Below are 13,508 nucleotides of genomic sequence, written 5' to 3'. Positions count from 1 at the left end.
AATTTCGCTAGTAGATCACAAGGTAACAAGGCATTCATGTTGCATTATCTTTTGTCTGGTTTTTGTGTTAAGAGTCTTAGAAACTATTTTGTGTATTCAGGCATCAGGTCACAGAAGATCCGATCAGATCCGATACGATCCAATTCGTTTAGGTAGTTGCTTTCTCTCAATACTCATTATCTAGGAGGGATTTGCATAGTTTTCTCAATTTTGAGATGTGGCCTTGGCTGCATTGTTTTTTTTTTTTGAAGGTAGAACAAAAAACATTACATAGACACATTAACAATATGTATATCGATAGAAGATAGCAAATAGCAAATAGCAGATAGCAAATATCAGATAGCAGTTAGCAGTATAGAAGTTAGAAGGTCTACTACCCATGCGGAAGAGTTAGGCTGCTGTTTGGTTGGTGGGTGTCAAAACTAATGGGAGGGGGAGATTAGATTGGGTTTAGCAACTACTACTAAAAGGAAACTACAACGAAAGATCGCGGGTTTCAAATGCCAGATGATAGCCGGAGCTCCTGCTCCTGTGCGTTCGTGATGTATGAGACATAGATATGAGTGTGAGTGTGCATGTGTTTGATGCTCGATGTCTGATGTGATGCATTCAAAATATAATAAGTAAAAGCACAAAAGTTGTAAAAGCCAAAAAGGAGGATTAGCAACAACTATGTATGTAGCGTGTTGGCTGCGCTCACTGTTGGGCACGCGTATCCTCGCGCTGGTACTTGGCAAACTCAAGGAATATCTCCTCCAATGTGGTCTGACTGACCGAATAATCCTCAACATTCAAGTCCTCACGATTTGTCTCCATTAGGCCAAATATGCGCGACCATTTGACGCCAGTCAATGGAATGTAGAATGTTAAAATGCCCTGATATTCCTCTCTACAAAACAAAACAAAACACAAATGAAACGAAAAAAACCATTTAGAAAAATGTGTTTGGTTTGGTTTGGGTTTTTCCCTCAGATTGTCACTTACTGCAATATGGAATGTGGATATTCACGCTCCACAAACTCCTTCACGTCGTTGATGCTCTGCTGGGCCATCTGCTCGGGCACCGTCTGCTCATCGGCATTCCTTGTGCCCGCTGTAAAGCTGCTGCTGTGTCGGATCTGCCGCAGTGCATCCACATTTCGTCGCACCTTGATCTTCAGTATAAGGCCCTTGGAGAACTTATTCTTCAGATGCTGTGTGCTGCCAATGCACTTGAACTCCCCATTGACCATGATCGCCAGACGCGTGCACAGCGCCTCGCACTCCTCCATGCTGTGCGAGGTGAGGACAATCGATTTGCCCGAGTCACGGATGCGACAGACCATGTTCCACAGCTGTCGTCGTGCGGCCGGATCCATGCCCGTTGTCGGCTCATCCAAATACACCACCGAGGGGCTGCCAATGACGGCTATGGCGGTGCTCAGCTTTCGCTTGTTGCCACCGCTGTAGGCGGCCGTTCGCTTATCCATGTGCTTCATGAAGCCAAACGACTTGGCCAGATCCTCCGACAACTGCTTGATTCGGCCATCCTGGACGCCACGCAACAGACAGAAAATGCGCAGCACCTCGCGCCCCGTTAGATCGTCCAGCAGGGCATCGAACTGCGGACAGTAGCCGATCATCTTGTAGATGCTATTCATATCCGACTCCAGGCTCAGACCCTGCACATAGGCCGCACCCGAGCTGATGCGCTCGTCGCCCGTCATCATCTTGAAGGTGGTCGTCTTGCCAGCTCCATTAACGCCCAACAGGCCGAAGCATTCAACTCTGCAAAACGGAGGCAAGATATTCAGTAAGCGAATAAATCTTTCAAATCTATTATTTGGGCACGACAAACAAAACTTACTCCTGCACACAGAGCGACACTTGATTGACGGCCAAAAAGTTTCCATAATATTTGGTCACACGATCCAATACCAGATTCTTGGCGGCCAATTCGTTGGCGCTCATATTGAAAATGCGCTCGCGCTCTTGGGCCACATCGTCGTCCAGGTAACCCTCCTCGGGTGGCGCTGGTGCTTTGCTGCATAAACGACAGCAACAAAAATGTTAGGGGAGAGGCCAGAGAGGTTTGAACGATTCAGTGCTTACGTTGCCACTTTGCGTATCTTGTAGATGAGCTCGCTGACGAGTCGGAATTCGAGGACAATGATGATGAGGAAAAATACAACGCCCGTTGTGGCCATGTAGACGGTTTCGGGCCCCACGCCAGGCTCTGCCCAGGCAAAGTATGCCTTCATATCTGTGGGCATACAACTGGTTAAACGATGCAACATATAATTAATGGGGGGGGGCGGGACCTACTGCAACATTTGGGTATCATTTCGCACAGTAGAATGGGTGGCAGGCCGACCTTTTCGCAGGCATTCCTCGTGGCCGTATTGATGTACACCTTGTTGAGGCCCATGGCCAGCGAAAAGTGTGGAAAGATGCGGAACACCCAGCCGAGGACATCAGCCGTGTCCTTGGTATCAAAGAAATCCGAGGACATCACCACAACGACAATGAACAGGGCCATGCCGCAGAAGATATTGATGATGGAGACGCGTGCGAATCCGGTGGCGGGCTCCCTAAAGAACAGCGACATGATGTAGATGAATGGCAGCGCCGAGAAGCCAAAGAGCAGCAGCAGCAGGAAGTAACGGCCCAGCTCGCCGAACGATGAGAGACCCGCCTCTTGGAAGCACAGTATCGTGAGGATCACAATGAGGGCCGTGAATATGTAGGTGGCAAAGTCGCAGATGAATTGCGACAGCCAGAAGGTCCACACCTTGACGCCGCCGACGAACTGGAGCAGCTTGGCCCGCGACTCGCGCTCCTTGATCATGAACAGGATATAAATGGAGCTGACGAAGCACATGCAGAAGCACAAATTGGAGGCCAATTGTGTGCCCAGATTATTGCCCATCGAGAGCTGTGAGAGCAGCGTGTCTGTGGTGTACGGCAGTGGGGCATTCGTCACGGAAATACTGATATTGGGATCGAGGGCCCTGCCAATGGCATTGTGCGCCAAATTGACGGTGAGTGGCGCCGTATGCAGTGGCTGATTGTTCAGCCAGGCCACAATGGCCGTCTCGTTGACGGTGGCCGCCGCCAGGTAGCGCGCATTGATCCGCACCTGTATCGTCTTGCCCAGCTCCAGGATGTAGTTGGTGAATGTGCTCTGCGTGGGCGTCTCCGCCAGCTCGTAGTTGCTGCCATAGGACTGGGCCAGGGCGGCGTATTGTGTGGCTATGCGATCGCCCTGCGTGCCATTACCCAGACCCTGCCGCTCCAGCACCGTGACAGCCAACGGATACTGGGTGAGGGACATGGTGATGGGCTTCAGTTCCATGAAGGTGCCCTGCGTTTCGATGATCAGTATTGTGACAACCACAAAGAAAATGGGCATTATGTTCTGGATGAGCAGCAGCAGCTTGTTGCGCCACGTGTAGAGGATCTTCTTGAGCAGCATGGCCTTCCATTGGTTGGACAGGAGCTGCATGCCCTGGAGCAGGCGACGGTTCTCGGAGAAGATGCCATCGGCTGCAAACAGTTAATTGAGCTTATCATTTCGATTTCGAGTTCGATTGATTGACAGAATTCAATCACTGCTTACACTGTATGGATTCGTTGTCCTGGTGCTGATGATGATGATGATTGTTGTCCTCCTTGCCATAGCCAGTGCCGCCGTTCATTATTTCGCTGGCATCCTTGAGATTGCCGGCGCCATCCTTCTCGGCGCCGACCTTCATGAAGACCTCCTCCATGGAGGTGATGCCCACGCCATAGCCATTCAGATGCAGCTCATCCGATTGCTCCTCCAGCTGGCCGAACATCTCCTCGAATTTCGAGGAGTAGCTATCCGGCAATTGGTACGACAATTCGGCCCCAATATCGCATTCGGGCTGCAGTCCCGGCACATACTTCTGCAGCAGGGCCGTCACCTCATTCGTCTCGCAATTGTCGCGCTTCACGCAGATCTAAACAAGGAATGGAATGCATCAATAAGGATGTGACAGGATATTTAGAGGATATGTAATATCTTACCAATCGATAGCCAGAGCCATATTTCTTCTTCAAAAAGAACGATGTGCCATGACACTTGAGCTCGCCATCGCACATGATGGCTATGCGATCGCCGAGCACATCCGCCTCGTCCATGAAGTGTGTCGTCAGCAGCAAGGTACGGCCAACCTTCTCCTGCTGCAGCAGATCCCACAGCTGGCGGCGTGCAGACGGATCCATGCCCGAGCTGGGCTCATCGCACAGCACCACCTTGGTGTCGCCGCACAGGGCACAGCAGACGGATAGCTTACGCTTCATGCCGCCCGATAGCTTCGATGAGGCCACGTCCGCCTTGTCCTCCAGCTCGATCATCTTCAGGTATTTGTTCACCTCACGCTCGACGGCCTTGCCGCGCAGCCCCTTCATGCGGCTGAAGAAGCGAATGTGATTCGCGACGCTCATCTCATCGAAGAGGACATTGTGCTGCGGACAGATGCCGAGGGACATGCGCGCCCCCTCGATATTGGTGCGTATGTCGCTGCCGTTGAGTATGGCCGTGCCACTGGTCGGCGGGAACATGCCCGTTAGCATCGATATCGTTGTTGTCTTGCCGGCGCCATTGTGTCCGAGTAGGACTGTGATCTCATCCTCGAACATGTTCATCGAGAGGCCCTTGACGACCATTTTGTCGGCGAATTTCTTCTTCAGATGCCGCATCTGTACACCGATGTGTTTGCCCTCCGGTTCCCTTTCGAATGCATTCGGATCGCGCTGCTCCTCCAGCCCCCCATTCGCTGGCATATCTTCGACGCCCATGTACTCCCTTTCGCCGCACCAAAACTCCCTGGTAAAGGGGAAATTCCATGGCTTTGGCACGCCAAAACTGCCCGGCATTATCTGCTCCACATACAGACAGATGGTCATGCAAATGAAGCAGGAGGCAAGCATCATCAGCATCACAGCGCCCACCGTCAGCGTATCGTCCACGGAGACGGGCGTAAAGAAATTGCTCCACTGGAGACCCTCGCCGGTGCCCTCGAAGCCGAGGATCAGCTTGATGCCAAAGCCCATGGCTGTGTTGGAGATCAAGCTCCAGCCGAGCTTCGTGCCCAGGCTGAGATCATCGTACGTGTTTATGGTAAAGGAGAACGGTATGTAGGCAATGAACCAGATCAGGCCAGTGACAGCCGCCGCCGTGCTCGCCTTGGAGAAGAATGTGGCCATCATGAAGCAAAAGCAGATGCTCGCAATGATGTAGATGATCAGAAAGAAGACCAGGGCGGTGAAATTGGCATGGGTGAGAACGGCCACGTCTTCGCTCCAGTTGATCTTCACGAGTATGGCGATGAGGATCGCCGAAATGGTCAGCATGATGAAGGACTTGACGAACCAGGCGGTCCAGTGCAGCCAATTGCTGAGGCCCATGATCTTCATCACCTCCTTGAGCTGCTTCTCCTTTTCGGCGGTGATGTACTGCAATTGATTGATATGCCGTGAGAGGGGAGTGGAGAGAGGTGAGAGGTGAGAGAGTCAGGGGGGTAGCCACTTACCTTTGTGATGTACGTGCACGGATAGATGAAGCTCAGCAGGATGATCAGCGACATTATCGAGGACATGCCCTCCAGCAGGGGATCGAAGATGTAGGCCGGAAACGGATATCGCTGCATCACCACCTCCGGCAGGGTTACATTCTGCGCCAGATCCTCGGCCTTCTGCCGCAGATAGCTCATCGAGAGGACATGCTGCAGGGGCAGGAAGCCCTCGCGCAGATAGCCCACCGGTATGCCACCATCGTTATCGGGCTCATTCCTCGGCCCCGTCAAGTCAATGGTGGGAAAGAGGCGCATCGTCAGCCACGTGTTGGCTATCGCTATCGTTGCTGTTCGCAGCTCCGATGGGAATCTCAGCGAAAAATGGAAGTCATCCGGCAGTTCTGTGATCCCCGACCAATCGTCGCTGAATTGTATGCCCGCAAAGGCCCCCTCCGCAACCAGCTTCGCCTGCAATGTGGCCGCATCCACCGAAGAGTGATAATCCTTAAGCTGCAATATCCTGCAGGTCTCATTTACGAGCTGGTCCAGCACGGGACTGTACGGTGAGTAGTACAGTTCAAACTTGAAGTTGCTCAGAAGCGATGCGCTCTTGCTACATGGATAGAACAAGTGGAACAAGTGGAACAAGTGGGTGATTATTTATGGATTCAATTCACATGCGACACATGGACACACACACACGATCTATATTCTAGCATTTGTAGAGCATTAGTATTTTGCTTAATAATATGTATATTAGATGAGTAGTTAGGAGGGTGGAGTTAGGGGGGAGTTGGAAGAGTTAGGAGAGTTAATTCAATTCAAAGAAATCCTTGGAACAATACTCGCTACTATTTTCATTCATTTACCTCCTTCGGTTGGGTGCAATCAGCTCTAGGAGTTTGCCGACGTAGGACGAACTATGCAACGAATGTCTGGGGCGAAAACGAGAGACGAGAGATTTACACATTCACATTAGCACATGATATTTCATTGGTATGTTTGGATGTTTTTGGGAGGGGAATAAAGCATTGGAAACTATAGAAAGCATAGAAAATTCAAACTAACGAGAATAAAGCTTAGAGAAAGAGAATGCAAACCATAATAAAACATATGGAAAAACGAAAGAAACTTAAAGAAAACATTGAGAAAGAGAAGGAAAATCATAAAGAACGTAAAAAAGTCGGGAAATCATAAGAAAAGATATGGTAGGAAATTATAGAAAATATATTTAAAAAAGCGTGCATTTTAATAAGATTGAATAACATAAATTGATAAATTTAATATACAATATCCACTCAAATGTACACAAATCAATAAACATTAATATCAGCAAAATCGATACTCGAAATTAAAAACCCGTATAACATAAAAAGCAATCGATGTAAAATTAAATCGATAATCATAAATGGAAATCGAACAACTAAAAAAATATCCGCATTGGCAAGCGATAATATAAAAGACAATCAAAAAACATAAAAATCAATAGAAAAACATAAAATACGATAAACATAAAAAGCAATCGATAAACATAAGAAGCAATCGCTAAAAATAACAACGATATCCAAAATGTCAATCGATAAAAGCATGCAGGGATATGTAGAGCCGTGGTCCTGGTACATCTGATGCTCATCGGATGTATCAGGAGGCATTGAAGAACATGGATGAGCAAACAGGCAGAACTCACCTCAGAAGATCCAGATTATCGAGTGGCTCAAATTCGTAATTCTTCACAGGCATCGGTTCGGTGTCGACCAGAGTGCGGACGAGGACCAGCAGCAGGGAGAAAATAGCTGGCAGCACCAGTTCGATGACCATCTGCCACTTGTGGCTCCATTGTAGCGTCCAGTTCTTCCAAAGCAGAAGGACGAACTTGTCCCAGTTCGTGACCTTTGCCATCGTTGCTCGATTGGCTTTTGCCTCTCTCTCTCTCTCTCTCTTATTTTTTGTGTTTTTTTTTGTTTATCCCAGCATTAAAATCGTTTAAAATCGGTTGGGGCTCTATGGGGAAGAGAGGGAGATAGAAAGAGAGAGAGAATGAGGAAATTTGTATGGTAAATACTCAGGGAAATGGAAATTCAAGCTCAAGTACGAGTATCTCTCGAATGTCAAGAGACTCTGTCAATGTCAACTTCAAACATGGCTGGAATTATCTATTACCTATTGCCATTATCTAATCGAAAGTCAACTTTTATAACCCCGCTCTCCACGCGATAAGGCAGCGCAATAAAACGAATGTAAATAAATCATTACTCGTGTTACAATTATTCTGCGGACAAATGTCCGAAATGTACCCACAATTTTTGTACAAGGTTTTTACCCGTTTTAATCGTCAAGCGTTTTTAATCGCAGTCGCACAGAATGCACTCGGACCACAAACAATTATGACTGAAGTGGAAACACGCGACAGATATTTACCAGGGAAGGGTAATGAAAACCCAGTTTAAAGGGAATCATCCGGTCTGCTTATTGTAGATTGTTTTAATTTTAATACCCATAAACATACGAAATCTTTCGTGTTTTTTTTTACAAAAGAAATTCCAGCGCTCAACAACCGACAACAGAGATCCCCCCACACACAAAAAAAAAACTATCAAGTTGCCAATAATTAGACGACGATAATGCCATTGTCGGAATCAGTCAAAACGGCGCCGAGAGTTTTTTTTTGTTTGTGATACGCGCCGCGTTAAACACTTAATGGGTGTGGGAAAGGGAAGGGAGTAAAGTCCGAGCACAGAGTGATTTGCCAGCCAGCCATTGAAGGAATTTGCTGATCTAAGAATGAATTGCATAAAAAACGAGAAGGAACGTGCGAGTCGCTTCTGGGGACGCGACTTTACTTACACCCGTACTCAGTCAATTTTAGAATTAAAAAAGAAAATTTTACATTTTGAAATACACTTGTAGCAGTATGATATCACATGAGTCTGGAAACCAAATTTGGTTTCTCTAGCTTTTATAGTCTCTGAGATCTAGGCGCTCATCAAGACGGACATATGGACAGACGGACAGACAGACAGACTGACAGACGGGCATGGCAATATCGACTCGGCTATTGATGCTGATCAAGAATATATATACTTTATGGGGTCGGAAACGTTTCCTTCTCTGCGTTGCACACATGCACTTTTACCACAAATCTAATATACCCCTTAACTCTTTTTTGAGTACGGGTATAAAAAGAATACGGGAAAAACTGAAGCAAATGCACCGATAAGCCAGTCCAGCCAGCTTTTTATGATGTTTCGCTACTTCGGGCAGACATTTACTTGACGATTACTATGCGGGGGCGCAGGCACATGGAAAAGATTCTAAGTGAAATGGCTTTTTCCTTAAGATAGCTACTGGAATTAATCTGGCAATTTATACACAAATATACGTATTTGTTCCATTCACTTATGGGAACATCGTAATCTTTCGGCTATGCATTCGCGAATCTTATGCCTAATGGAGGCCAAGAACAGGACAAGCAATATGCACACACTGAATAATGAAAGCACAAAAGGGCAGAGGGCACTCTAATCGATTAGCATTTAATGAATGGAAATCCCAAGTGTATGCCAATCCCCCCGCGCACAAACACACGGGAGGGGTGGCAGTGATGTGGGGGGGTAAATAAAAACCACACGTATAACAGGAATAAACAGAGATAAACGCAGTGGGCATAAATCCAATAGGCGTCAGCCGAGAGCCGACATCTGGTCTTAGTTTTCGGGTTGCGGGAGATACAACATCTAATATTTGTACGGATATGATATTCCATCAGGCTAGCGTAGGCGGAGGCGGGGCGGGGGTAGCACTTACCCTCAAGGCTTTCACTAGAACACAAAACAACAATAAACAAAAAAAAAAACCAAAAACGCACCAGAAAAAAAGTTAGCAACGCGAACAAAAAAGTATATAAAAAATGCACGAAAGGCGGCGGCGGAGGCGGAGGCGGAGGCGAGAGAGTGGTGGTACGGCAGTACGGACAACTCGACCGTTTCGTTGGGCGGACTATTTAGAACTAAAGCCAAACCGAAAGGCAATCTCCATTTTTATCAATTGAACGGACTGAGAGCCGCCAGCCAGCAGGCCATAGAAAGCCAATAAAGCAAATAGATTCGTAGTTCGGTTTCGACCTGGCCAGAAAGATGATAAGGCGCTGGAGTGCGAGTGCCAGTGCGAGTTCCAGTGCGAGTTCCAGTGCCAGTGCGAGTGCCAGTGCGAGTGCCAGTGCTAGTGCCAGTGCCATACAAGCAGACGACATGTGTCCCCAGTAATTATCGCAAAGGGGTACACAATACCCCATCATAAAGGCCCAGTCCCCCGCCCCACATTCCCTTCAAAATGTATTACTCATTCGAGTTCGATCCACAATACCCCCGCATGTTAATTATTGGCTTGCTTGAATGCTACACCCACCGATCCTTCGGTATTACTGGGTAAATTCTATTGGCAAAAGATAAGACATTCCCACGGAGACATAGACAACGGCAGAGAGCTTCAATTACGAGTTGTAGGGCCATGTGCGAGGCATGAATCATGCGGCCGAGACGCGTGGACACACTCTCTAGTATTTGTTGGGGAGCTGAACTGCTATCTTTATCGACAGATCGGAGCCACCAAACTACAGCTACTATGGTGATGATTCAGCTTTTGTGCATGCATAAAACACTTCTAAATCTTTTGGAGTGGTCGATCGGTCGGTCTGTCGGTCTACTGTTGATAAGAACTTTCTTTCTTTCTTTCTTTGGAAGCAATGTTAATGATAACTTTCTTTGGAAGCAATGTTAATGATAACGCGATCCTAGACCAGAGATTATGCAGAATATGAGAACACCTGTTCTTGTCTGGGTGGGGCTAATCGCAGTGCAAAATTTCCACATTAATTGTGACATAGTCTTTTACGTTTTGTTATAAGATGCAATAAAATGTATACGTACGTACATATATGTATATTGATACGAATGGGAAGACGTTAAGTGGCTCTCATGTACTTAAACTGAACTCACACTTTGGAACCTTTTTTTGTGATCACATGGTCAATGGGTTATATTTACATTCTATTAACTTTAAGAATTGTGTCGATACTTTATCGATAACATATCGATTGTCAATACATCTTCAATCTATAAATTATTGATCATATTTTGTGAAATGATCGATAACCGTTCGATATTATATAGATAATCCGACGATAACATATCGCAAGCTGCTCAATATCATATAGATACTCAATCTATAATGCATAGGCGATATATTAAATAAATATCGATAAAAAATCGATGTAATCGAACTGTGGGAATGCACAGAAAGATAAATAAATAAAAAAGAAATGGATTTCTGCAACTCTGCCAACGGTTTCCCAATGAAAAAAAGATGAAAAATGATAGAAAAAAAGTATGTATCCTTCGAGCCGGATTTGAACCAGCGACCTATGGATCTCTGTTTGCAAACTGCACCGCAACACCATCTACAGTCCACCGCTCTACCAACTGAGCTATCGAAGGGGCACATTCGGAGGCGTTCCAACGAGCGACACCTGGATGAACGACGGAGCACGGCACTGACGGAGACGCGCATTGAACTCTCGCGCTGGAAAAAAGTGAAAGGTAAGCGCTATGCCATATACTTTAGTTATAAATAATTCAAGGCCCGAGATGAATGAAATCAAATCAAATGAACGACGCATTGTCAGCAGACTGTCACAGAGGCCTTCGATAGCTCAGTTGGTAGAGCGGTGGACTGTAGATGGGAGTGTGTGTGGCACATGGCACATAAATATGACTGTAGAGATCCATAGGTCGCTGGTTCAAATCCGGCTCGAAGGATATGTATATATGTATTTAGCATACATTTCTTTTGCACTGGACACTGTACACTCCACACTGATATCGCTGGAAGTGTGCCTGCTTTATGACTGAATTACTGATATGAGTATTCGTAGAACCCTTAAAGAAACGCCATCCACTCCCATCACGGGGTTCATCTAACCCGATGACTAATATTACGCACATGGTAAATCATAAAGACAAGCAGTAATAATAAATACGAGTGTATGTACCATAAACGTATGAGAATTACTCGCCCTCGCCCTCGCCTTCGCCTGAAAGCTGACATGTGAGACGCATAAAAGGCATAGAGCACCCCAATATCTGCAAATGATTGGCTATTCTGATGCATCTAATGGTAGGGTATAACGACGAGAAGATGCCCCGCAAAAAAGGGGAAAAAGTTGCTCCGATTTACATTCGATTTGGATGATTTTTGGTAGTTGGTTGAATCACCCCTTTGAGTTGAAGCTTTAGCAATTAAAACACTGAATGCCCTTAAACCCCTAATCACATCTTGACTCTAAAAACCAAGCGACATTGCAACCCAAGCAACTCCTACACATTCAGGTTATAAAGTTTGGGGACTATCAAAACCCATGATACTGGAACGGACACGAGTGGCATACAACATCACGGGGCTTGCACCTCTGCAGCTAGCAGCAGCACACACCACACCATTTGTACCCGTGGATGGAATTTTATTGCGGCTCGGTCACATGGAAATGGGTTTCTAATACATATCTTCCTTCGCTCAATTCTAGTACCTGTACGTCTGCCTGCGTCTACGTCCAATATTAACTCCATTCGATAATTCTCAATTATTTTGCACTCACCCCTTGGTGGACGTGGACCTGGGACCTGGGACCTGCGACGTGGGACGTTATAAATGGAATTGTAAGGCCCGAGCGGTGTTATTGCAGTGCCATATAACCGTGAAAACTCGCGCCGCGCGCTGGCAGCGTTACCCCAACTTGATTTTGTATCGCGATTGGTGCGATTGTGTGTGGGACATTTAATGATAACAATTTATTCCTAACGATGGCCTGTGGTCATCGGTGTCTGAGGCATTAGTGAATAATTGATTGACAAATAGTAGCAGTCTGTCTCTCTCCCACTCTCTCGCTTTCTGTAATCGCAATTAATTATTTATTTATTCTCTTATTGGTTGTGTGAATTCTGCTGCTGCTGCTGTTGCTGGGGTTGGCCTTTACCTTTTGCAATGTCACTGTTAAAGTTGTTTAAACGTTTCTATTTCTATTATCTACTCGCCTGTAAGCCTTTGAGCCCTAGATTTAATAGTAATTGACTTTATCTAGGGAGAGATTTCCGTGTCCATTCGATTAGGGGAATCCGCGAATTGAACAGAAATCTGATTGATGAATTGTTGGATGTATTGACGCATGCAACCGCTCGCATGCATGACAAATGCGCATGCAACACACACGCCCCTTCGGGAGATGAATTGTGCGCGTTATACAGACAGAAAAATAATATATTTTTCTATTTTTTGGCGCCCGTCGCAGAAACTATTTAATGCAATATGCATAAACTTATATTTACATACATGCATATGTAGGCATGTATTATATATGAATTTTGTGCGCCTGCCCTGCCCTTGGCCAGCGAAACATGTCGAGCATCCCCCTCGCCAGTACGCAAAAACACTTTACCGGCAGAAAATACATACACACACACACACACACATACACATATACATATGCATGCAGTTTTTGTTCATCTCTTACAGTTATCCAGTTGCAATCCAATCCCGTTATCAGCCCGTCGTCATTGATGACCCTAACGGCGAAAATTCTACGACATTCCATTCACTAAAAAAGTTGATAGAGTAGTAGACGGATGTGGGTGTCGGAGGAGGAGGAGGGGAAGGTAGCTCTATTCTTAGTACTTTTGCACTCTGGTTATGGATTATTTTTTGTTGTTTCGCTCTTACGCGCACAGCTGTTTCACACAGCACACACACAAACAAACAAACAAACACGAACACACACACAAACGGGCAGGCACGCGATCGAGCAGAAAAAAAAGTGATTTTGTGTTTGTTAAAATATTAGATTAAAAATTATTTATGAAGTACACTTCTAACGCCAAAAACACAACTACTGAACTCGCGGAGCTAGCCCCGGCAGAGTAATATAAAAGCAGACGCCGAATA

General features: G+C 46.2%; 1 protein-coding gene and 2 non-coding genes across 6 annotated transcripts; 1 reads left to right on the top strand and 2 right to left on the bottom strand.

Moving 5' to 3' along the window:
* Window positions 1-8: 8 nt before the first annotated feature.
* LOC111064971 (phospholipid-transporting ATPase ABCA3) lies at window positions 9-13,463 on the bottom strand. 4 transcript variants are annotated; one of them, XM_022352889.2, is made up of 12 exons: window positions 13,081-13,463; window positions 7,207-7,520; window positions 6,389-6,454; window positions 5,538-6,132; window positions 4,030-5,460; window positions 3,599-3,962; window positions 2,305-3,525; window positions 2,092-2,242; window positions 1,847-2,023; window positions 985-1,767; window positions 701-889; window positions 9-227 (listed from the first exon to the last, which is right to left on the bottom strand). In XM_022352889.2, the coding sequence occupies exons 2-12, from the start codon at window positions 7,416-7,418 to the stop codon at window positions 167-169; spliced, it is 5,250 nt and encodes a 1,749-aa protein (XP_022208581.2). In that variant the 5' UTR covers window positions 7,419-7,520; window positions 13,081-13,463; the 3' UTR covers window positions 9-166. The 4 variants fall into 4 exon arrangements, with proteins under 4 accessions (XP_022208581.2, XP_022208580.2, XP_041451377.1 ...); XM_022352888.2 differs by lacking the exon at window positions 13,081-13,463 and adding an exon at window positions 9,324-9,421; XM_041595443.1 differs by lacking the exons at window positions 6,389-6,454; window positions 13,081-13,463 and adding an exon at window positions 9,324-9,421.
* Window positions 10,909-11,011, bottom strand: Trnay-gua. The gene is made up of 2 exons: window positions 10,975-11,011; window positions 10,909-10,944 (listed from the first exon to the last, which is right to left on the bottom strand). It is a non-coding gene; the product is annotated as a tRNA-Tyr (tRNA).
* Trnay-gua lies at window positions 11,216-11,332 on the top strand. Its single transcript has 2 exons — window positions 11,216-11,252; window positions 11,297-11,332. It is a non-coding gene; the product is annotated as a tRNA-Tyr (tRNA).
* Window positions 13,464-13,508: the final 45 nt, after the last annotated feature.

This window comes from Drosophila obscura, unplaced genomic scaffold (genome assembly GCF_018151105.1).
Source record: "Drosophila obscura isolate BZ-5 IFL unplaced genomic scaffold, ASM1815110v1 contig_73, whole genome shotgun sequence".
Taxonomy (NCBI): Eukaryota; Metazoa; Arthropoda; class Insecta; order Diptera; family Drosophilidae; genus Drosophila; species Drosophila obscura.
This window is presented reverse-complemented; position numbering and strand designations above follow the sequence as displayed.